The sequence below is a fragment of the Aspergillus lentulus genome (genome assembly GCF_001445615.1).
Source record: "Aspergillus lentulus DNA, contig: Alt01, strain: IFM 54703, whole genome shotgun sequence".
Lineage (NCBI taxonomy): Eukaryota > Fungi > Ascomycota > Eurotiomycetes > Eurotiales > Aspergillaceae > Aspergillus > Aspergillus lentulus.
The window spans coordinates 1752086-1776848 of NW_028322123.1; the positions used below are offsets into that span (position 1 = coordinate 1752086).

General features: G+C 49.6%; 7 protein-coding genes across 7 annotated transcripts; 2 read left to right on the forward strand and 5 right to left on the reverse strand.

Annotated features, from left to right (window-relative positions):
* Window positions 1-527: 527 nt before the first annotated feature.
* On the forward strand, window positions 528-4646 carry ALT_0543 (GAF domain-containing hybrid sensor histidine kinase/response regulator; the record flags this gene model as incomplete). Its single annotated transcript, XM_033554905.2, has 2 exons — window positions 528-4274; window positions 4329-4646. 2 exons carry the CDS (start codon window positions 528-530, stop codon window positions 4644-4646), a joined length of 4065 nt encoding a protein of 1354 aa, XP_033410796.2.
* A 359-nt stretch (window positions 4647-5005) lies between these two features.
* Window positions 5006-7651, reverse strand: exg2 (putative exo-beta-1,3-glucanase; the record flags this gene model as incomplete). Its single annotated transcript, XM_089599002.1, has 2 exons — window positions 5006-6496; window positions 6551-7651. 2 exons carry the CDS (start codon window positions 7649-7651, stop codon window positions 5006-5008), a joined length of 2592 nt encoding a protein of 863 aa, XP_089456666.1.
* Window positions 7652-9320: 1669 nt separating this feature from the next.
* ALT_0545 (serine/threonine-protein kinase) lies at window positions 9321-11441 on the reverse strand (the record flags this gene model as incomplete). The annotated part of the gene is made up of 7 exons (XM_089599003.1): window positions 9321-9843; window positions 9902-10446; window positions 10506-10661; window positions 10730-10934; window positions 10994-11105; window positions 11177-11299; window positions 11399-11441. 7 exons carry the CDS (start codon window positions 11439-11441, stop codon window positions 9321-9323), a joined length of 1707 nt encoding a protein of 568 aa, XP_089456667.1.
* A 3827-nt stretch (window positions 11442-15268) lies between these two features.
* On the reverse strand, window positions 15269-18763 carry ALT_0546 (putative SNF2 family helicase/ATPase; the record flags this gene model as incomplete). The annotated part of the gene is made up of 2 exons (XM_033554902.2): window positions 15269-15688; window positions 15740-18763. The coding sequence occupies 2 exons, from the start codon at window positions 18761-18763 to the stop codon at window positions 15269-15271; spliced, it is 3444 nt and encodes a 1147-aa protein (XP_033410793.2).
* Window positions 18764-19559: 796 nt separating this feature from the next.
* ALT_0547 (SIR2 family NAD-dependent protein deacylase) lies at window positions 19560-20595 on the reverse strand (the record flags this gene model as incomplete). The annotated part of the gene is made up of 2 exons (XM_033554901.2): window positions 19560-20188; window positions 20265-20595. 2 exons carry the CDS (start codon window positions 20593-20595, stop codon window positions 19560-19562), a joined length of 960 nt encoding a protein of 319 aa, XP_033410792.2.
* A 423-nt stretch (window positions 20596-21018) lies between these two features.
* ALT_0548 (pyridoxamine 5'-phosphate oxidase family protein) lies at window positions 21019-21876 on the reverse strand (the record flags this gene model as incomplete). The annotated part of the gene is made up of 2 exons (XM_033554900.2): window positions 21019-21755; window positions 21813-21876. The coding sequence occupies 2 exons, from the start codon at window positions 21874-21876 to the stop codon at window positions 21019-21021; spliced, it is 801 nt and encodes a 266-aa protein (XP_033410791.1).
* A 566-nt stretch (window positions 21877-22442) lies between these two features.
* Window positions 22443-24559, forward strand: ALT_0549 (aminopeptidase P family protein; the record flags this gene model as incomplete). The annotated part of the gene is made up of 11 exons (XM_033554899.2): window positions 22443-22662; window positions 22733-22897; window positions 22958-22990; window positions 23042-23169; window positions 23223-23615; window positions 23665-23708; window positions 23760-23793; window positions 23845-24066; window positions 24133-24251; window positions 24304-24430; window positions 24530-24559. 11 exons carry the CDS (start codon window positions 22443-22445, stop codon window positions 24557-24559), a joined length of 1515 nt encoding a protein of 504 aa, XP_033410790.2.
* Between the last annotated feature and the right edge of the window lie 204 nt (window positions 24560-24763).

Consider the following 24763-nt stretch of genomic DNA (forward strand, 5'->3'; position numbering starts at 1 on the left):
AGCTGGTTTGCCGTGACCGTGGTTTGTTTGGTGATTTGTTGGTGCTGGTCCTGACAAACCGGGGGAGAACCCGACGGAAGATGGACCTTCCAAGGGCGCTCCTCTGGCTGTCGTCAACTTACCAAGTACTCAGAGTGGGACTGCGAAACGATTGGTTTGCGATTCTAGGGGCAACAGACAGTCGACTGTTGAGGTACAGACGTCGACTTCCTCTTGGTGAACTCCAAGGCTCTATCTATTTGGCCTTGAAGCTTTCTTCAGCATCTCCCCTCTGTCTCTCATGATACTGTAGTGATTGTGTGAAAAGTTAGCAGGTTGAATAAGGAGAATCACGGAATTCGCAGTTGAAATCTGATTTTCTCAACGCAGTCAACTGTACCTGTAAGTGAAAATGTCCATATTTCTTCCGATTCTTCTTGTAATCATCGATTCTGATGAGACATCATTTGCGAGCCTAACAGCTCCCACATGTCGACCCCAGTACTGTCGCCCTTCTGACAGCACCGGAAACCATCTTGAACACTGAAATGAAACCAGCCTCTGCGTCTGCAGAACGACAAGATGAGAAGCAACAGAATATTGAGATCTCGGAAACCGCGAACCCCAGAAATACTCCAGACGAGCACGGTCCTAATCCGGAACCACTGCGAGTTCTCAATTTTGCAAACGACGATGAATCTTCTCCATCAACGCCGGGAATATTTGTCCAGAAACTGCCAAACCTTAGTCCAGAATCAACCGAGCGAATCTTTCCCATCAGTTCAGTCGTGTCGGTCGATTCCTCCGCTCCGCCAACACCGGCAGTGGAGAACCCTGAGGAGCAAAACTCCCCCTGGGCTGAAAGTCTCCGTCCAGATTTTACTGTTGGCAAGCAATCACCGGGCCAGCCGACTACGCCATCGCCCGATGACCGCAAGGACGCACCCTCGATTCAGAGCACAGGAGAAGCTTATGGCAGTTCTTTGAACGTGACTACTGGAAGCAGGAAGCGAAGCCCCTTAAAAATTGACTTGGCCAGAGGAATTTTCGACGTATCGTTTGAGGATGTGAATGTGACTTCCCAGGGGGGCTCTGGGCTTATGGAGCCATCCTCTGCTGAGGCCCAGGATTCGTACTTCGTAGGAGCAGGTTCCTGGATCGACCAAACTGAAGCAGCAACCTGGGTACAAGACATGGAAGATGACCCAAGTTTCAAGCACATTCATGGGCTTGGTGCACTCATAGTGCTACAAGAATCCAAAGGAAGACTCATCGTCCAGGTTGCGAGCAAGAACACCGAAAAAGTCCTTGGCTACAAACCTGAACAGCTTTTCGCACTACCGAGCTTCTGCGATATCGTGAAGGATGATCAGAAAAAAGACTTTCTTGGCCGTTTTAACCTTGTCCGAGACAAGTGGTATAATGTCGAGCAGCACGGTCCAGATATCCACGAAGTCGATGTCCGTCAAGGTTACGGGACAACGAGGCGGCTTTGGTGTACGATGCATGCCACAAACTCTGGTCATATCGTATGTGAATTCGAATTGATGAGAGCCGTTCTTGATTATTGGAGGAACTCAGGGCCTTCGAAATCGGTCTACGCATTCTATGACAACACAAGCTCAGACGACAGATCCGATGAGAAGAACAGCACTCCGAGCATGCCTCCTGAGATGCAGAACATGCTGAGAGGAATCAGAGGAAATTTCCAGTCTGCGGATATGTTGAGCGCCTTGTCACTTGTTATCCAGCTGGCCGCGAGCGCCTCCTCCCTGAGTATGCTTTTCAACTATTTTATTGGCATCATTAGAGAATTGACCGGTTTCAGCCGAGTGACTGTCTTTTATTTTGATCGTGACGGGAATGCGGTTCCTATGAACGATGCCGTTGACTCGCGCGTTATTGCATGTTTCCCGGAAGACCTGCATTTCCCAAAACCGCTTTCTCCGAGAGTCTTGGGAAGGTTTCATTTGGGCAACAAAGTTTGTCTCGAGTACAGTCATAGGCAGTCACACACTGAGCTGGTGTATCGTGATGCTGAACATTTGCCGAGCGAGTTTGATCTAGACCACTCTTACCTGTTGGCGAGGTCACCGTACCTTGTGGACCATGTCACCGGAATGCCCGTCTTTGCTTGCCTGTCTATCAATATAAATGCCTTCGGACGTGCATGGGGGCTTATAATGTGCCAGTCGTACGAGGAAGAGATGCGATTACCCCCTCCAGTACAAAAGTTCTTCTGGCTAGTTAGCGACACACTTTCAAGCAATATTGAACGTCTTTCGAACACTATGACCGCCCAGACGCAGGGTCCTTTCACTTCTTCAAACGACGGGGATGAGAAAGGCGATAGCTTCCAGGTGAAAGACTTACTGACCTTGTTCAAGGCGGATTATGCTGCATCCTTAATGTTAGGAGAAACCAAAATCCATGGAAAGCCCCACGATGCGCAGGAAGTGCTCGCTTTAGTGGAATATTTGAAACTGAAGGAACTCGGTGCTGTCTTGTGTTCAACGGACATGACTCGAGATTTTCCAGACCTCAACTATACGCCTGGTTTCAACTATCTATCCAACCTGCTGTATGTGCCCTTGTCAGCGGACGGTCGAGAGTTTATCGTTTTCTTCAAGGCGACACAATGCGCAGTCACTTTTCGTGCTGGGACGACTGATGACAATGCTCGATCCCTGGGCCAAGGACAGCCGAAGGATCTTGGTTCAGAGGCGAAGGTGGTTGATCGTGGGACTGACGTATGGGATGCAGGAGACTTACAGAAGGGCGTCTTTCTATCCTTGATATACAGGGCGATGCTGAAAGAGGTGTGGCAGCAGAAGGAAACAACAATGCAAAGCACACAGCTTATGCGACTACTTTTGGCAAACTGCGCTCACGAGTTTCGGACGCCGCTGAACGCGATCATCAACTACCTCGAAATTGCATTGGATGGAGATCTCACTCAAGAGACTCGGGAGAGTCTTTCCAGATCGCATTCAGCTTCAAAATCCCTCATTTACATAATTAACGATCTCTTGGACCTCACTAACGCAGAGAACGGTATCAGCTTGATCAAAGACGAGAATTTTGATCTCGTGGAGACCATCCATGAAGCCTCGCGCATTTTCTGTGAAGAAGCGAGGCAAAAGGGTGTTGAGCTTCATGTTGTACAGTATTCTGATATTCCTCCTGTGCTGGGAGACCAACGGCGAGTACGACAGGTCATCACGAACCTCATCAGCAATGCCGTTCAACATACATCTTTGTCGGGAACCGTGACTGTCGAATCATGCTTGTTGCCCGATTATACCGAGACTGGGAAACTTGGAATTGAAGTGGCTATCCACGACACTGGAACTGGCATGTCTCAGAACGATATCGAAGCACTTTTCTGTGAATTGGAGCAGGTTTCGAACAAAGATTATATACGAAGTCGAAGTCCGCAACGCTGCGAAAATGCCGTAACGAGCGACAGTAGCGGCTCGAGGAACATACTCGGGCTGGGTTTAGCCCTGGTTGCTCGCATAGTTCGCAATATGAACGGTCAACTCAGCGTGAAATCAGAGGAAGGCCAGGGAAGTTGCTTCAGGATCAAGATGCAGTTTCCTTTACCTTTCGACGAGTCCAATGAAGAGAACCTTGATTCTAACAGAGCGTCGCCGGTTGACAAAGGAAAAGCGAGGCAAACTGAAACTGAAGACGACCAAAACGTGCCTCCGAAGCAAGATGAATCTCAGTGCAGCAAATATGACCGAGCTCGGGCAGGGAAGAATACCGGATCCTCCGAGTGTACAGATTCCACAAAACATGAAAGCCATGCATCAGACGACACAGTCACCCCGGGTCTTGCTCAACATGACCCTGCCTCGAAGCAAGAAGTATCAACCATACATCCTGACATAGGGACAAAACCTCCGTCTACCCAGGGGGACGGGCAAGCTCATCAACCGCATCTAAGGTCCGCGGAGCAATCTACCACAGCTTTAGCCGATGGACCGGCCAAGCCGATCGAGGAAGCAGCGGCCGGATTCTCAGAAAGGACGGCAGAGCCAAGTCAAGCCAAAGCCAAAACCCAGTCCGATGTTCCACGCAATGAGACTACGACTTCTGCCTCTGAGATATCTTCCAAAAAGAATCTGCACATCTTGGTAGCCGAGGACGATCCGACAAATAGTGCAATCTTACGCAAAAGACTACAGAAATCGGGACATACCGTCCATATGACTGAGAATGGAAAGGAATGTGCTTCTGTATTCCGTGACAATGCGCACTCGTTTGACGCCGTCCTGATGGACATACAGGTCGGTCACAGAATTTCTGCAGGTAACAATCAATCCTGAGCTGACCTTCAACAGATGCCGATCGTCGATGGCATGGGATCGACCAAGATGATACGAGAATATGAACAGCTGGAAGCCACTTCAACTTCTGTTCCAGCGACTTGTCGGCCTCAACGGATTCCGATCTTCGCTGTCTCGGCATCTCTGATGGAGAAGGATCGTCAGACGTATATCGATGCGGGGTTCGACGGTTGGATCATGAAACCGGTTGATTTCAGACGTGTTGCCCATCTTCTGGATGGAGTGTACAAGGAAGAGGTACGTGAGGACAGTCTCTACAAGCCTGGCATGTGGGAGAAGGGAGGCTGGTTCGATAAGGGAGGTGAGAGCTAAGAATCCTTATGTGGAATTGAGAGGTATGTCGGCATGAGACAGAGGCGGGACTTTTATACCCCTCAAAGTATAGAGGTTACATAGATCCAGAGTAGGAAACGCAGACGATGGTCACTATTAAGATAGATAACAGATGCTAACAAGTGGAGATAACCATTCAGAACGAGATTGTCCAGTAAGTAGAGTTGTAGACCATCACATAATAACGGCTTCAACTATATGCGCCATCTATGGATGTATGTATATGTGCATGCTATATGAACAAGCTGTACAACGCCGACAAGATGCTGATGATTTGACCCAAGGGAGAGAAAACATAAACCAAGACCACAAAGCCCATCTTTCAATTCACAAGCTGATCAATAGTACTCCGGCAAGTCCCCGAAATCCGGCACTGCATCTCCGCACTTGAACGATGGCGCATATGCCTTGGCTGGCATGAAGCCATTCTTCCAGGCGGTCCTGTAGCTCCACTGTGCCGCAGACTCGGTGCGCCAGGTCCAGTAGAACCAGCCCTGTCCGGTCTCGAATGCAGACATCTGTGCCTCTGCGTATGTCTGCAGAAATTTCTTGTAGTCGGCCGAGTACTCGCTGACGTCTGCGTTGGCGTTGGCGCAGCTGCAAGTGGGCCCAGTGTCGGCGGTTGGACAGTGTTGGGTTGAGTCTGTGAGGGAGAAGGTTCCTTCCCAACGGGTGCCGCGGCCGACATTGTTGAGGTATTTGGCGCAGTCTGTATCGGCTTGGGACCATTCGCCGCAGATCGTTGGGCCCCAGCTATAGAGAAGGGTCAGTATGGTGAGATAAGAAGACGAGGAAGAACGTTGAAGGAAGACAGACCCTGTGCTTGTAGAGTTGATCTCTTTGATCATATTGTACCAGTCGTTGCAGATTAGGTTGACTTTCGCGGTATGGTTGAGGCCAATTTGCCCTGTATTGAAAATGGTGTATTGGTGCGTATCCAGTAACATCTTGTCGGGACGGTTCTTGAGCATGCTCTTCCATTTACTCAGGTTCAGGAAGCCATCGTGCAAAGCGACGTACGCCGTGATGCCGTTCTTCTGCACGAGCTTCGTGGCCTCGGTCGTCCAGTCAAGGACATCCTCGATTGAGAGCGAAAGCATCAGTGGCTCATTCACGAGCCCGTAGATCGTAACGATATTCTTATATCGGTCCTGCGCGAAGAATTTGGACACGCTGTCGTGAACAGCGAGAGACCGATTGCGGTTGAGCTCGCTATCTGTCCCATTGAGCCAGCCAATGACACCCTCGCGACCGCTGTGATTCCACCCGTTCTGACTTCCAGGAATCCCGTGCGGGTCGAGCTTGACTCGGAGCCCGTATTTTCTGCAATACTCGATTGCTCGGAGGAGATATCGCCACGAAATCTTTGCAACATAAGGGTCGTCGTCGTACGTTGCTACCGCCCAGTAGGAATATTGGATGCGGACGTGGTCGAGACCTGCATCTCGGATGTCTGCAAAATCTTGTTCAGTGATGAATGTAGCGTAGTGCTTCTCAATTGTCCTTGCTGCGGAGCTGCCGAGTCTCTTGGACAGCGTCCATTCATCAATGATCCCTGCGACCGAGGAGTAAGAGTCGAACAATGAAGGAACGATGAACGGTTCGATTGACAGCCAGCCTCCCAGATTAACGCCGCGGATTGGCTGAGACCCATACGGGAATGGTTCATTCAATGGGGGGACATTATCGTTCGGTCTAGCCGAGTCGTCCCAGGTCGAGTTCAAACCCATGATGGAAAGGCCACCAACAGTCTCATTTGTGAATGTGACATTGAAGTCAGTCGTGTCATACCATGTCCACGGGTCCAGATATGTTCCCTGAGCGTAAGCCTAGTAGAACGTCAGTGGAGGACCCAATGAGCAAATCTGCTTGATCAAACGTACTGGAATGCTGTCATGGCTCAACCCGTCCAGATTCGATTTACCAGGAGAGGTTCCTTGCGGATCGGCCGGGTCAGACTTGTTGTCGTGTTTCTTGGACACGACGACGGCGACGGGAATCACAATGACCAGGATCAGGATCAGAGTGCCCAAGCCAATCCACCTCTTTCGCTTCCAGAATGGCCGTCCGCCGCCCGCATCGTCCATACTGCCCCCCCAGCTACCTTCTTTCCGCCATCTAGCTTCCATTGCTGGGCCACCACCTCCACGATGGCGGACTTGCATCTCGGGGCTGCGCCCTTCTTCAAGGTACGCCCCGGATGCGACCCTCGCCTTCGTCCGATCTCTGTGTGACTCGCCAGGCGGATCACGCAAGGCGCGGCTTTCTTCTCCCACGACTGCTCGCTTCTTCTGACGTTTCCTCTCCGCTTTGGTGGCGTCCTTCGCGTTCTCGCGTTTCCGACGCTCCTCCTTCTCATATTGAGCCCCCAGCCTAGCCAACGCATCCGCGCTCAGCAAATGCGACGCACTATTGGTCGAATCACTGCTCTGATGCTTCCTCGTGGCTGCCTCACGCCCCGCTTCCCTTCGTCTAGATCCCCGCGCTTCAGCATCCGACTCGCGACCTCTCTCCCGGCGGCCGTCTCTGGTCTCTCTCGTCCGATGTCGCCCATCATCCTCATACGCCCTACGCCTGCTCTGGCCCTCTCGATCCCTGTCGCGATGCCGCTCAAGCCGCTCGCTTCTCCTCGGAGCCTCCCTCGCCCGCGACCGTTCCCCTCGGCGCGCATCATAATCATCACCGTAAGATCTACTCGCTCGCTGTCGCGGGCTGCGCTCATCGCCTAGCAATTCTTCGTCAACCGCGTCCTCCGCATCGCGCTCGTAGTACCCGCGCGTCCGCGACTCACGCGGGGGACGGGAACGGTACCCGTCCCGTCTGTATCGGCGTTCGTTAAGGTCGTGCTCGAGTTCGTCATCGTCATAATCATCGTCGTTGTCGTCAGTTGCGTAGCGCCGTCGTATATAGTCGTAGTCATACCGTGCTTCCCGGTCGCTGTCGCGACCGCCGTAGCGATCCCGACTTCGGGAGTGACTTGGCATGCAAGTTTTATTTCGTGGATTGGAATGTTCGGCGGGGTGGATGTCAACGATCGGATGTGGGAACTACAGCGGCCCCGGTTTGTTTATAACCGCAGTCGGACCCGGTGGGAGCTTTGAGGATGTGTCGGCGCCAGATATGGTTCGTGGCTGTAATTAAAAATTAATATCATGCAGCAGCGTGCAGAAATCATTCATCATCAGAGTGTGACATGAGCGCAATGTGATGCGGACGAAGGAGCGAACACAGCCTAGTATCAAAACAAAAGCATACGCGTTGCCAACCACCCCACGCGATCTGGGCCAAGTTACGATGCGGCGACTCTTTGAGCTTCTTAATACCAGACAGACATATAACCCTTGTATCAAAATTCAAAGTCTCAATTGTCGCTTCTCGTTATCAAAAATGAATGTAAGGTACAGCCGTCCATGAGGCTTAGCCCCTGGCTGCTGAACCTGGTAGAGGTAGGATGGCTGTGCCTGACAGGAACGCCAGTTGCGGAGCAACGGGGACGGTAACAACCAAGATAGGAACGAGGAGAATAGTTACTCCCAACATCATAGCCTTTAATGCAACATTGAATATGTCCTCAAATGAAGAGAGCAAGGAGAGACTTGATCGGAGAGAGCTGCATTGGTCGTTTTAGGTTCGAGATAGATGGTAAGCACGAGACGCCACACGTGGTTTCCGGAGATTGAGGACACGGATGTCGGACTATGTGATACGGATCGTCTGTGGGAAGTCCGATCGGAAATCCTTTGATAAATACTGGTAAAGACAAACAATCAAAAGAGAAGATGCAGTGGTATAAGTATCTATCTAGCTTCATCAATCTGATACTGAACAGAATGCCTCGCGTGGCCAGTTTCTGACAATTGTCAAGAGGTCTGTGAAAACGCCGTATATCGGGATGAAAAAAAGACCAAAGTAGAAGATCATGAAGAACAGTAGAAAAAGATCCTGTCGATTGTACACGGACAATGAATATTGGGATACCAAATGAAGATCCAGGAAATATGAGAGACATGTCATATCTGCCACCTCCGTCTGTACAACTCCGGGTTCACCCAACTAAGGATTAGAACATGAAAGAATGCGATGATATTATGCCTTCGCTGACTTCAGGGGAATCAAAAAAAAAAAGGAGACAAAATTATAAGAGGGAATTTTCAGCGGTGCAAAGCTGCCTGTAATAAGATATTGCGCATCAGATGTGCCTGTCGCGCGACCGGAGACTGCATCAGTTTTGGGAAGAGTGGCCATTCATTGGGCGGCCTTCATAACTGACGTGTCGCGTAGGCAAAGTGGAAAATGAACGGAGAAGGGTAGGCCTCGAACGTCTGTACTGATGACTGGGGCAGGACAATGCACTGCCCCTCGCTCACTTTGTCACATCCTCGAATCAACTCGTAGGTTGCACCGCAGCTTTCGTCGATTTCCCGCGTGCGCCCTCGAAGGCCACAAGAGGCAGAATGCATAAAGGACCAGCCCATTGGTGCAAATGTCAGTAGTTTTTCTCTTTTTTTCGTTTTTCCTTTTTCCCACTTGTTCAGTGACTGGCGATTTTGATGTTCGATCCGTCACCTCTGGGAGCATGATTTTTCAACAGGAGGGATTATCCACGGCTTCCTGTCCTAAGCCTGGAGTCTATCCAGCCCTGTTGTGAAACTGTTATGAACTGATAATTTGTCTCGCTCCTTCCTTGCCCAAAACACCTGGTTCCTGAGGCTTCGGGCTTCTGTCACGCCCCTTCTTGCGGCTCAAAAATGCGAGCATACCACTATTGGAGGATTTTCCCTTGACTGACGCGCTATCGTAGCCCTCGGCCGGAAGAGTAGAGCTGTGGTCGGCGAGCTCACTCCAACTACCTGCTTCTTCCAAGACCATCTGAACACCTCCGCCCTTACTTGTCTTGCGGGTGGCTCCTCGTGGACGATTGGGGCCAGGGGGCGGAAGCGGCCGAGAGAACGAGGGAGCGGGTGGGGGAGGCGGCGGAGGAGCTGACGGAGGCTGCGCGTTTGCCGTATGGTCTGGCGAGTCGTGCGCCTCACTATGGCTGGTATTGTCAGGTTGGGTCAAGTGACCGGCGGAACCCTCAGTGCGTGAGGTCGGTGAGTTCCTCGACGTGTCAGGCTGTGAATAATGACGAGCGTGGGCTGAAGACGTGGTGGGTGGGAGACAATCCTCAGGATTCCTGTCGGCAAATGTGAGTATCAGATGTGGGTGAATGAAGTCGATGTGGTGGCACTTACTTTGATGCCGCGATTGCCTCAGCAGCATTGCTGAAAACTCCGTTAGCACGGAACCCAGATAGATCCTGCTGCGGCAACTGCTGGACATACCCTTGATATGTAACTGTGGTGTAGTCGAAAGGTTCAAACATCGTCTCGATCAGACGGTGAAGCTCATCCTCTCTGATTTCCTTCGCCGTTGCATCCTCTCTCAATTCCGCCCTTGGCTTTTGTCTCCGCGCCCGAGCCTCCAGAGGCGCCTCTTCGAGGAGAAGCTCTTCCAAATCATACGTGGCGTCAAAGTTGGTCTTGTCGCTAGAAGGTCGGAAAACAGGCGGAACTTCCTTGCGTTCCAGAGCAACAAAGTCGATCTCTGCGAAGAACATATGGGAAGTGAAAGTGTCAAATCCAGTGGCCCCTATTCGTTTGCTTCGGTCCTTTTCCAACAGCGCAGACATTGCTCGCAGGCACGGAACTGAAACAGCCGGGTTGGTGACGTAGTATTTCGGTTGAGCCTTTTTGATGTTCTCGCTAAGGACGTCCTGGCTGCGACCTTCAAAAGGTCGCTATATTACTAGTTAGAGTAGTGCGAGAGACCAGAATTGCGGCCAAAGCAAGTCCATACCTTGTTATAAATGCATTCATAGAATGTAACACCGAGTGACCACCAATCCACTTCACAGTAATAACCTCCGCCTTCGTACACCTCCGGAGCCAGATAAGCCAAGGTTCCTGACTTGCTTGTGAGGGGCTTGCCCGGTCGAAAATCGGATGCCACATTCTGCAATGAGGAAGAAGGTCAGCGGGTAAAGTGATTGGGATCGCACTGCTCAAGAGGGCGCCACATACGAAATCCGCCAAATGCACATGCCCTTCCGAGTCTAGCAACACATTGTCCGGCTTCACATCTCGATGAATGATACCTTGTGAGTGAATGTATCTCAAAGCACAACCGAGTTCTGCCATCCAGAAGCGTACTGCCTCTTCTGTAAAGCACTTTCTTGAGATATGGAATCGCAAATCACCGCCGTTCATCAAATCAACCACGATATAGCTTCACGAGATATTAGCAACCATGTCAGGGCCATCCAGGAAGCCTGCAGTAGAACGCACATGTACTCGATGTCTTGGAAACTGTATCTCAAGTTGCAAAGAAAGGGATGGTTTAAGTGTTCGAGCATTCGTCGTTCTCGAATGATGTTCCTTACGCTCTCCGATCGCACAACTAAAGAACACGAAGCAAAATTGTCAGTAAGCTGCACCAACAAGAGAATCAGATTATATCAAAGCTCCCACCTTCTTCTTTCCGAATGTACTTCAGAGCAAAGGTCAGGCCGGTATCCTTCTTCTCCACGATGCGGACCTTTCCAAAAGCACCTTTGCCTACCACTCGAAGGAGGCGAAATTGGTTTAAGTTCACTATCACAGGATAAGTCAAGAAGAGTCAGTGAACGCGCTCCATACAATTGCAAACGACAGGTGCGTCCAGCACACCAAGGTAAAGAACCCGCTACGCACCCTCGTCGGTGGAGCACACCGGTTTCCCTTGCGAGTTACCCATTGAGAAACTCTATCCGAGAAAACTCAAGTATTGCGTTTCGTTTCGTTAAATCACCGCGGACGCATCCCAATCGTTGTGCTGCAGGGATCGGACCCGGACGATATGTGATGATTCGCAGACGCAGGCGGAAAAGACGATTGGCGTATGAAAAGGAGAAGTAGACGGGCAATTGCCAGAAATTCAAGGTATAGGGGACTCCGAGCGGTCGCAAGTCGGGCACATTAATGCTCCTAGAATTCTAGAAGAGACAAAACTATCAGCATCGTAACAAAGAATCGCAGCGCCTGAAAAGGCGACGGCAGCGATACAGAAGGAGAATAACGTGGGCGGAGGGGTTCTTTTCCCCGATAGGCTGCGCAAGATCTTTTGCAGGAGTTGAAACTTACCCTTTCAATGAAGGGAAGGCAATGGGATCAAATGATGAAATAACAAAACGAGTCCCAGATAATCTGGAGAGGTCGTATGTGATGGAAAAAATTGAGCCAGTCTGGCTTGAGGATCAGAACAGCGAGAAGGGATGAATGGCGTTTGAGTCTTGGACGATTTCCGGACTGGCTGAGCGTATCCCGTAGTAGGAGCGGTACTGTTAGTATTGCCTTAGCCCCTAATACGGAGTAGTCAGAAGACGGCCCCGGTCACTAACAGAGGAGGGAACAACAAAGTTTCCAGTCCACCAGCATACGGAAAGGTTGTACTCATCACTGACCTGATCAAGAGCACATTTCTGAAGAATTATGATTAAGAGATTTGATTAAGTGGGTTTTGCTGGTGTTGTTGAAAGAATGGTACTTCTGTAGGTGGACAGTGCTCTCAACAGGAGAGAAACGCGCGGAACTCTCTTTTTGTTGGACCCTCTAGAACAGTTTGATGATAGGCGAAAGGTATTCTGTCCTGCTGACAACTCTGACAAGCATAAAATAAGAGGGACACCAGCAATACGAGCGGACAAGCCAGCTTTCTAACTGAAGTTAAGCTATCTTTGAGGCTTGAACTCTAGCTCTGCTGTCTCAAACAACCCAGAGGGGAAAAGTGCAGGTTTTGACCGACGTGGAGAACTAGAGCAGTCCATCGAATAGTAACTACCAAGAAGGGATAGGGGTTTCGGAGGCTGCTGCGGAATAGTCGGGGCTACGCTGTAATATTATTATTTTGGTCAACAGCAATGTGAAGAATGAAGGTACCCAGAGTGGCGTTCTCGTCCAGGAGACAGAAGAGATGCCGCTTAGGCCCACGAGCGAATGGGAAGAGGTGTGGTCTACGGAGCACAAAATTCTGGACAGGCTCTCAGGTGAACGAGGGAAACAAATCAGAATGGAGGAAGCCAAATGCGAATAACTACTTCTAAGCACTGACTGGAAGAGAACAGCAGTGGAATGGAAGACCATGCATGTCTTGGAGCCTTGGACATTGGAGAATCAACGAACTAGACCGACAGTTGTCTAGGGCGGGTCCTTGAATAATGTGAACAATAGATCTTGCCAACTAATAATACCCTTAGCTATTCTTACCGGAGGTAAAAGTGTCGCGGGGAACTCCTGACTGCTTGTGATGAACTTACGATCATATTGCTACTATGCTTAACTGGGTATTTATATTGAAGTCTCATACGGAGTACATAAGACTGATCTCAAAGTACGACTGAGCCGACCAGCCACGGCTGACCTGTCAACCCGTCACTCGATGACAGTATAAACCTGCTCCTTCTGGAATATCTTCCAAGGTTTTGGTTCTGACCAGTCACTTTCCCGAACTCTTCCATTCTTTGTTCCTGAGGTGGTGTCCATGTAGGCAGTAAGCAGCATCTCGTGGCCGCCACGTTTTTGGGCCGACCAGCATGACCGCCCAAAGATAACCCCTAGTCTACCGATAACCAACGACTATCCATCCTCGCAGTACGGAGTATGACCAGAAGGCTTCTCTTAAATTTATCGTAAACAGCTTGTCCGAAAATCGATCTTCCAGTTGCCATACTATTTAAAGCACAATTGAACAGGCGGAATATTTCTTATCACTGGCTGTTTGAAGGGGTCAGTCTAGGGCGGCCCTTCGTATCACAACAACACTACTAGTCAAAGGAGCTTGCAGATCATCCAAGCCAGACTACTCTAGCTACATATCAAACAGCAAAGCAAGTAACAGATCCCTGCTCCCATAGGAAGGGAGATGGCTGTCTCATGTTTCAGGCATCAGATGGATGAATCATGCGGAAGCTTTTGCACATTATTGTTCAGCCAGACCACAGTATAGGGTCTCCGTACGCAAGTTACCCTGGACTGTACAGAGTACAGTCTCAGACATCATGTCATGTCAGTGTCCACATTCATACGCATATTTGACATGATAACAATGACATATGGACTATGAAGGCAACGTTGCCGCCTCCCAATAATCCTTCTCACATGTCACATCAAATAACCCGGCAAGACCTCCCCTCCGGACCGCAGCAGGAATCAGCGACGAAGCCGTCAAAGGATCGTCACTCGTCAGCGGTAGTCTCCTCCACTTGGAAGACACTCTTAATCGGACCAAGTCAATTTAGTCGAGATTCAAGTGGAGCCGGGAACCATTGTTTTCCAAGGATTTGTCCTCAACCGTCGAACCAGTGCCGATCGTTTTTGAGGGCCCAAAGAAAGATCCACAGAGGACAGTGCTGATTGCTAATACGCAGTTGCTCCGTACTCATAGACCACTGACCACTGAATATCTCGGGAGTCGGGAGCAGACACTACGACATGTCTAATAATGAGCTGGCGACAGTCTTTGAGCTGATTTTTTGGGACGACCAAAATACCATGAATGTAGACATCAGAGCTCAAAATATATTATACTTCAAACTACTCCAGATAGGGGTGCTATCCCGATAAAGGACTTGGCTGGCTTACACAGCGGTAATTGTTTCCTAACTTCCTATTTTCCACATGTTCTTACCATTGGGTGGCTTGATCCTGGGTGGAGTTTATCATCCTCTGGCTGATAAAGGAGAAAGGTTTACCTTGTGTATTTATTCTGACGGTGTGCACCACCTGAAATTAGAAGCAATGTCGACTGCAAATACCCTTCCTACAGAGTAGATACATCATCCTCATGGAGGACCCTTGCATTCGTCATCCACATTTACCAAAAACGACCTGAACATGACAGATCAGTGATGTCTCATGTCCTTCTATCACCTCTATAAAAGCATATCCCAGCCGGGAAACCTAATCTGGGTCCACCATTTCATATTTCCGAGGAGACTCTCTACCTTAGTTCTCAGGTCTTTACCTATGAAGTACCTTATCCTCATTATTGCCGTCCATAGGGCCGGAGCAATTACCCTACTCGTACGGAGTAGTTCCCTACCGTAACCACGATTTTGCCTCTACCGATCTGCACATCCCCATTATTGTCTGCATGTGATCTGACAGCCCCGGCGGCTGCTTACTGCCGTGGATAGATTAGTCTGAAACAGTCAATTGTTGCTTGTGAGGGGGTGGATGTGATAGATCCATGCCGTATCTGGTGTCGACCTGTCGGGGAAATTTCGTTACAGGTCATAACTTATAAGCCCTGACGATCGTCTTGCATGTCTATCATTACCTCCTCGACTGCTTTCATGCCATTCAATCGGTCGTCAAAGATCAAGTATCCATTCATGGATAATATGTGCACCCGTCAAACGAACAGCATAATACCCGAAATAATGCCCTTTATCAAGAACGCCATCTAGAATCCCATCTCCGCATAGCCTTGCCTCTCCATAGAATGACCCAAAATATCCAAACTTGAAACTCCCATGTGCTACTCCACGATGCTTCCTCATTGTGTCGTGCACGTAACGGCATCACTCACCAGCGTCGTCCATATACGGAATCCTCAGCCCTAGGAGCCCGCTTCTCCGCCTGGCGATTCCGGTCTTGTGAACTAGACTGGCCCCACGGCCGACTGCTTCCTCCGTTTCCAATATTCTTAGAACTAGAGGCGCCGGATTCTGTCAATGATGCCCCGGATTTGATAACGTCGATATTTCCTCGGTCGCCAGAGAAGCGTGCTTCGGCATCGCGACCAAAGAGAGCCATCATATCGTTCATCGTAAGCTTGCCAGCTGCGCTCTTGCCTTCAATAGTGAGATTAGCCAACTCGCGCTTGCGGTCTTGCAATTCCAGGATCCGCTCTTCGACGGTGTCTTTGATAATCATCTTGTAAATCTTGACGTCGACCGTCTGGTTAAGCCGATGGACTCGATCAATAGCCTGTTCCTCAACGAACTAGAGCTTCATTAGTCAACCGTAATCAGCAACTTCGCCGTGGTCACTTACAGGATTCCAAAATGGTTCCAAGATCACGACTCGACTTGCAGCCGTAAGGTTGAGACCCAGGGCACCGGCGCGCAAACTGCAGAGTAGCACCCGGGTTGCACTGTTGTGCCTCAATCTATCTAGACTGGCCTCTCGAAGGTCGTTTCGCATGCTCCCGTCGTATCTTGCAAAGCCAATGCCAGCACGCTTCAAGAACGGTTCGATCTTGTCAAGCATTGAAGTGAAGACCGAGAAGACAATGAACTTGTAGTCGCCAGCTTCACGTCGAAGGATCTTCATCAAATGCCGGATCTTGGTGGAAGGCAGGACTTGAGTCTCATCGTCACCAGGATCCAGATAAATATCCTCATCGGTGTCCGACTCCGAACCCTGGCTTCTTCTCGAATTGGAAACAATGGCAGACTTCCGTGTTGGGGATTCAGGACCACCATCCTCATCAGTCTCAGAGTCCTCGGAACTCAGCCATTCGCCTCCTCCTTCAGCATCTTCGTCATCAGTTCCACCAGCTTTTCCAAGATTAGGCAAACCGCGTTGGCCCTCAGGGACTATCCACTCCCCATCGTCTTCGTCCTCGTCGTCGCTGTCAATAACAATCTTCCTGTTTCTCCGAGCTCGACCTTTCTGCCTTTCGGAGAATTTATTCGATGGTGAGTCGGTAAGATCCACCTCTATTCTCGGCTTGTGAGAGCTCCTTTTCTTGCCTGAATCGATACCACCAAGCGTAGCCTTTAGATCGGCCTCGCACTCGCCACACCTGCTGGAACTGCTCTTTACTTCTTCCTTGCTCAGCTCTGTCTGGCAAACATCACATTTTTTCGAAACGACGCTCAGAGCTCCAAAGAGATCAGCCATACTATCGAGATCATCCTGTCTTCCAGAGCTAGATTGGCTACTAGAGGTCCCATTCTGCAAGAGGATGTCTTTGTCCTTTGCAAGATCGCTCTTGACCAGATCTGGATGGTTGCATGATTGTCGTAGACGTAGCAGTAAGACTAAAGCACCGGCATAATCGACTCTGGAGCCACCCATCATCTTCTCAAGGCTATTTTCTGTTCGCTGTTCGAGACGTTTATAAAAGTTCATTTCGCCGGGCATGAACTCTGCAGCTACCTTGATGACTTCCCGTTTGGTGATCTGGAAGCCGGTCGACTTCTTCTGCTCCCCGACGGCACCTGAGCCGCTGGGCTTGAGGTCGGAATTCAGCTTCAAAACGTCCTTAGTGCGCCGCTTCATGAACGCCTTCAAATAGACTTGTAGGCGCTCAATCGCAAGGGCCCCACGTCCATTAGCCAACGGCCTTGTGATCTGATCCTTCCAAGCCGCAAGATCGTTGTAAGGTTTGATCCGAAGAAATTTGATCAGACTCTGAAGCTCGTCCAAGTTGTTTTGCATTGGTGTTCCCGACAGACACCATCTATATTCAGCATCAAGCGCACAGGCAGACTGCGTTGCCTTGGCATTTCGATTCTTGATGGTATGCGCTTCGTCTAGGACTATCCGGTACCAATAAACAGAGAAAAGTCCCGATTTCTTCTTATTCTTATCGACAGCTCCATACTCGGAGGTTAAGGTGCCATATGTCGTAATCACCACATCGTAAGTGTCCAGGCTGTCCGTTGCTTTCGCGCGAGTATTTCCGTGGTAGACACAAACACGTAGCTTATGAGAGTCCTCAACCTTGGTTGCTATTTCCGACTCCCACTGTTTAATCAATGCCAATGGGGCAACAACAAGAGTCGACTTGCTTAGCCCAGGAGGTACCTTGCGCACCTTCTCATTGCCTTGGTCGTCACTGCTGTTGTCATTCGTTTTGGAGGCGCCGGCCGTGAACTTGTCCGAAGATTTCTGATTGGTGAGTAACAGAGCGATGGTTTGAACAGTCTTTCCCAGACCCATATCGTCTGCGAGTATGCCACCCTTGGGAAGCAGTCCTTTGGCGTTGCCTGAGCCTCTCTCTTTGTCACACATCCAATTCACTCCTTCCCTTTGGTGAGGGAGTAGCTTAACTTTCAAGCCTTCGACTGTCCCATCATCTTCTTCCTCGTCTTCATCCTCTTCTACTTCCTCATCATCCTCTTCACAGCCATGCTCGTCGTCTTCGGCTTCATCTTCAGATGGCTTCTCGTCGTCCTTGGTTTCGCCGTTGTCTGCTTTATCAATGTTGTCTTCTGCCTTCAGCTTATCCAGTTCACTCTTTTCAGTAGCAGCGCTTGACTCGTTGACGGTAACTCCTTCAAGTTGAGCGGCTAGGTCGTCAATTTCGGAAGTGCCCTGCTTCTTTTGTTCCTTGGCCTTCTTCTTCTTCTTCTTTCGGTTCTTGCTCTTCTTCCGGTTCTTTGCCTTTGATCCTTGCTTGTCATCGTCATCCGTAAAAGCTCCTTCAAGCAGAGCTTTGATGTTCTCGTTGGCTTTGACAGGATCAACATAGCCGTTGACGTCCATCGACCCGAACCCCGTATTGCGAGGCCTAGTGCTGGGTGTGAACCCTCCTTCGCGGGTAAGATCAACGAAGTTGCTGAGATTTTTGGATGCTTTGTCCATTTTGATGGCTGAAGATGCATAGAAAGTCTTGGGAGCTCGCGGGGTGGTGAAGGTGACATTCTCCGGACGGCGAATCTCCACAACATCGTTGTTGACCGGACGCGAGTTTCGGTAGTTGTTATAGGCCGAAGGCCGAACAGGCTTGAAAGGATCGAATGGCTCGCTACGCTTCGGTGTGGATGCTACAGGGCCACTTGAGCCACCAGTTGGTCTGTGACCCTGATGGTTTACACTAGGGTGAGGAGCATTGTATGGTCTTGACTGCGGTGCAGGTCTGTGATGTTCAGGTCGAGCCCGGTTCGGCTTTGGGATATTGAAAGGATGGTTCGACTGTTGCTGATGGGGCGGGTTTGGACGTTGATATGGGCCGAGAGGAGAAGGTTTCCCAAATTCAGGTTGCTGTGAGAGAGGACGCTGGGTGTGCTCGTTCGGCCGCCGAGGGGTCATCGGGTAGGACGGCGGCGCGTCGCTTTCTTTAGCCATTGCGTCGTGGTAATTGTGGACGTCTCTCTGAAGTCCGTCAGATGTAAGAAGCAAATGTCATCTGGTTATGTCTTGTTGAGTCGGTCTGGGATGATTGGTTTTCGCGGTAACACCTTGGCAGGTGGTGTGTTGAAGAGGGGCAGAAAGGGATGTGAAGGCAAGGTATGATATTGCAGATCGAAGCGGATTCAGTAGTGTGTTATCTGTACTGTACAGTGGATTCTTCAATCTTGCGTTGAGAAGCCGACAACTTGAGAGTATTAGCAGGCTAGGTGCTCATGTTCGGTGCCACTGCTAGTTGTATTCGACAAGCTATAATAGCCTGGTACTGGCCTCGAATAATTAGACTTGAGTAGAAATCAACCCTCCTGTGCTTGACCTTTGACAAGCTAGATCTTCTTGTGGAGCTGTTTGTGGTAAAAAATCCGTGTCGTTAGTGCCGACATGCCACATTATTATCGATAGCGTTTTGTTTGGGATTTTGCCCCAGCAACCGTGTGCATCTGCCTTAGCGCCTGAGGCTATCCTTATCGATAAAGTCGAAACAACCCGATAACGACCAGATTTCAACGATAATGGCCTGATATTTCTCGACTGATAACGGCTTCAAAGCTACGGTTACCAACTTTTCTTTTGGCCCACCATTTTCTTTAACGTCACTCGTTCCTAATATAAACATGGAATCTTTCTGCAACGTTTCTTTTGGAATCCGAAGTCCAATGTTAAAATATGTAACCTAGCCTCTGTACACTCTTCGCTAAACGTCAAGAAAATAGAACGTGAAGCCCCGCGTCCCCTAAGTATCTCCAATGACGCCCTTCAATATCTCCGGGACTATAACACCTGCGTCTCCTTGGAAGAACCAATCACCATTTTTCAAACCAGAATACCCAACATCGTTGCGATCCATATTGACCACAGCGACTCGGGCCCCTCTCGCACGCGCCTTATCAACATAGCCTGCAGCTGGGTAGACTCTTGAACTTGTTCCAATCACCAGGATCAAATCCACAGGACCAGAATTTAGCCAATTGTCCACCATTTCGAGCGTGTGTAAGGGTAAACTTTCTCCAAACCAGACCACCCCTGGCCGCAAAAGCCCTTCTTTACACTCTGGACAATGTGGCAGGACATCGTGACTCAAAGCAGGGAGCGGGACGTTCTCGTCTGATATGTCCAGTTCCGTCTCCTCCTCCATTCTTAATGCGTTGAATAGCGCCCTCGAGGCCTCCTCGCCAGACTTATCTTCAGCAGATGGACTCAAGTCCGGGACACCTTTCGGTATGGCAAGCGCGGGGACTATCGGATCGGTAAAGTCATTTTCGCGCACATAGTTGCAGTAGAATGAGGTACATTTGACCGTGAACAGAGACCCGTGTAGGAGGTGGAGCTGGTCCGAGGGATGATTTGCGCGTTGTGAAAGACCTATTTCGAAGAGCACATTCATCAGCTCTGTTCAGCTAGGCTACACCAGCACCAAATTATGCAGTTGAGACAGTACCATCAACATTCTGTGTGAGTGTAATAAAATCCTTATTACTCCTGGCAAGCTCTGCAAGGGCGTAATGCGCGCGGTTAGGCTTCGCTTTGAGTGCCATGTGTCTTCGGTAGCTGTAAAACTGCCATACTAGGTCCGGGTTGGCCTCGAACGCCTCAGGCGTCGCCAAGTCGGCGGCATCATAAGATCGCCAAAGACCACCCGCTCCTCGAAAGGTCGGGAGTCCAGAAGATGCGGATATACCAGCTCCTAAGAGTGCCAGTATGCGTTTACACCCTTTCAAGTATTCAGTAAACGATCGCAGATCAGCTGCTGGTATTGCCGATGAGGCCATAATGTTCAGGTCACGGCTCTTAAACTGCTATGTTTCATAGATGAAGACGCAAAAAAAAGGAACGGAGAAATGACTCTTTAGCAAGCCAGTTTGAATTATATTCAGAGCGTGAAGCTCATATCTATAGTAAAGATTGACGATTGAGCTGTCGTTTTTCCCTTGCTCATCCTAATGCGGAGTAGGAATGACGTGGGGTAGCAAGAAGATTAGTAGTCCGACTCCAAGTGGGGTAGTCCAGTGGGCGGAACCGCTGACAACTGGCAAAAAGGTGCGAGTCCGATTCTGGGACTCAACTTGCAGATACTCAGAAGAACATACAATCAGAACAGTAAGTCTTTAAATGACTAAGGTAGGTGCCACAATTACTTTACTCGAAGAGTCGTACGCTCGCTATCAGACAGATGATGAGCAATTTGACAAGATTCAATGTTGCTCCTCCGCCGGAAGCCCAACATTGACTGCTGTCACAGCATAATCCCGATTGTGCTTGTTCATATCGGCAATGAATGAGCTGATGTACTCTGGTACTTCAGAAACCTTGTTCTCTGGGCTCGGAACAGGGTCTCCAAACGCCTCATAGACAGGCACAACGCCCGTCCAGACCCTACTGGTCACATCGTTGTTGCTCTTGTCCTTTCTCTCGTCAGAGACACCGCCATCTCGAATCTTGCCACTGCCGTCGACAATCTTGACCTTAAGAATGACGGTGGAAGACATCTCGGCATTGTCGGGGGGTACTCGGGTATGGTCCCAGCGATCCGGCACCACTGAATTCGTAATGAGTTTCATCGCCCAGAGTTTTTCTGCTTCGTCCGTGACCAGTCCAGCATAGCCGTGAAGGATAGCGGAGCGGTAGTTGTAGCTATGGGAATTGGGTGTAAGAGACAGGATTAATCCGTCTACTCTACTCGCAGCGATGCAGACAGGCAATCCGTCTCCTTCCGATTTCCTCGCTAGATTCATGATCCGTGAACTGACATATCCATGTAGATAGCAGTCTAGAGGCTCATCAAGTCCGGCCGATGGATAGTCAAATGAGCCCATCTTACCGATCATGGGCAGTATGGCGGGAAAAGGATCCGGAGGCCCTGGACTGAACGACACATGGAGCACTTGACTTGAGTTGATGATAGAGTGAATAGCATTGAGGTCATACGTTGCTGGTTTATTCCACAACTCAGTACACTCCATCAAAATGTCATCTCAATCACTCATACCTCGATGTTTGTACCTGTTCACCGTGTTCGCATCTCGCTTCGGATATGCGAGTGTTCTTCCCATCGTGTATTGTCGAAGCAGGTTTTATGCCAAAGCTAACTCAGAAACGGACTTCTCCTCTAGTATCAGCGCTTGCGGCTTGACTTAAGAGGAGCTGCAAACAGTAGAGTGAGTCATGCGATATGTTGTTCCAGTGCAGACCTTGCATTTTGCAGTTTTATATCTAGAGGTTGAATAATTCATTGGGGATCCCGAGAATGATGGTTACCATCATGCGGCGCTCGCGCACCAATGGAGCAATGAGCTACTTGCTGCACCCATGTATGCCATATCAAGATTCCAACGATTTTTACAAATCAGATCGTCACAACGATCCTGGGAGGTTGAACATGGACATGAACACGAGAAACAGGCGGGGCGGGATCGCAAGACATCGCCCGTAAAGGAAAGTCCTTGCGGGCCCCAATAACAAACATCTGCATTGCTATTGGTTGCCATCGCCGATAGTATTTAAAGCCTTAGGCATCACGGCATGAATCAAGAGCTCCGATAACCTTCGAGCTTGCTGGAGATAAACCGAAACTAATCCAACAATTTGGCGCCTCACCTTCTGAGGGCATTCGATAAGCATGTCGACATGCAAAGCCGTTGCCCAGAGATGGCCTCGATATCTCCACCGACACATCTCATTCGTCGCACCTGGCCCCTCAATCCGGCCAGTGCTTCGACGCTGTCGCATGAGCAAGCAGCCGTCCCTTCTCCGTTCATACGCTTCGATCTCCGCCACGGAGCTTAAATTCGGGCAACCGCTTCACGAGACGCATCCTCATTTATTGAATCCTGGAGAACGTGTGTATATGCTCCCCATTGGAAGGCGATTTTGACACAACAAAGAATGAGTATGTTGACTTGAAACTAGTGACTCCTGGTATCACGGCTCTCGAATACGCTCAACGTCGCTCCCGCCTTGCGAACAAGCTTCCTAAGAATGCAATTGCCGTGTTAGCTGCCTCGGAAGTTACTTACCGCGCTACTGGCATCTTCAACAATTATCGCCAGGATTCCAATTTCTTCTACCTTACCGGTATGTTTTCATTATAAGTCAAGAATAAAGCAAGCAGCTCACTCGATGTTTTATCAATAGGCTTCAATGAACCCAATGCGCTAGCTATCATCGGTGAGACCAATTTACCAATTGAGCGACTAAAGTAGTGCTTACAATGCCTAGCGAATGATGGATCTGGAGACAATCACATATTCCACCTCTATGTGCGTGAAAAGGATCCGAAGGCTGAGCTCTGGGATGGAGCGCGTTCCGGCACACAGGCGGCGATTGACGTCTTCAACGCGGATGAGGTTGGGAGACTGGCTTGGAGTGTAACAGAGAGCTTAGCTAACTATTGGAGCAGACGGGTGATATTGATCGCATTGGGGATATTCTCCCAACGATTCTTTCGGGGGCCACAGAGATCTACACAGATATTCCCACCTTTAACCCCGGGAGATCCTCCTTGCATCGTTTCTTATACGGCCCCACCAATGCATCCGAGAAGCTGAAGAAGATGGTCGATTATCGCAAAGTCAAGCCCTTGCGTAACATCTTAAACGAGATGCGAGTGTTCAAAAGTGAGGATGAGGTCGTCCAATTACGCAGAGTTGGGCAGGCATCGGGGCGAGCCTTTACGGAAACCATGAGGCAGGCCTTTACAAAAGAGAAGGACCTGAATTCCTTCCTGGAGTACAATTTCAAAGTGAACGGGTGCGATGGAAGTGCTTTTGTCCCGGTCGTTGCAGGCGGCTCCGTGAGTACCTCGTAACCTAGTCTCTCCCTATCCAGGCTGACAGGTTCAGAACGCTCTGAGTATTCACTATACGAGAAATGACGATGTCTTGAGGTAAACCCCATTTTAACAATGGCGGAGGATCTGGGCTAATACGAGATAAAGGAATGGTGACATGGTTCTTGTCGACGGGGGCGGGGTCAGTGCTTTCTCTATGCTGGAAATTGACTGTGACACTAACAGACTACAGGAATGGGGCACGTACATATCCGATATCACTCGAACTTGGCCGGTTAATGGCAAGTTCTCCGACCCTCAGCGCGACCTATACAATGCAGTGTTGAATGTGCACCGCAGTTGCGTCTCACTCTGCAGAGAGAGCGCCGGACTTTCGTTGGACAAGTTGCACAGTATTGCTGAGAACGGTCTAAAGGATCAGTTGCAGCAACTCGGATTTGATGTTTCAGGCAGTGTAAGTCGATTTGATGTCAAGCATTTGCCCACATTCGTCAAGCTGAACCGTGTTTGTCTCGAATAGGCAATGGGCATGCTTTTCCCTCATCATCTGGGACACTACATTGGGTTAGATGTTCATGATTGTTCCGGATATCCTCGGAGCCAGAATCTCAAAGCAGGCCAGTGCATTACCATTGAACCGTAAGTATTCTTCCAGTCTCACTTTCGACACATTTCTAATTCACCTTCCCAGTGGAATATACGTTCCGGACAGTGATAGATGGCCAGAGAAGTTCCGAGGCATCGGGATCCGTATTGAAGACAGTGTTTGCGTTGGTGATGATAACCCGATTGTCTTGACCACAGAGGCAGTGAAAGAGGTGAGTTCTGATTCAATTCACTTTAGACAAACTCAAAAGACAATCTTTCAGGTTGTACTCTTTCTCCAAGGACGACCACTGATATAGATTGTTGAATAGGTTGATGATATCGAGGCGCTTCGGGACTAGATGAAATAACCTGCTGTAGTATATAGATACCCTTTCATTCGTGACTGTACAATACAATTTAACTTGAGATGTGCATCCACAGACGAAAGACGTTTTGGTGTAAATACTGTAGTAGGGTCAACCGTGAAAACAAACAAACAATGAACCGTCAAGGGCTTGATCGGTAAAATTCAATGTACCATTTGGTACGATCGAATTGACGCG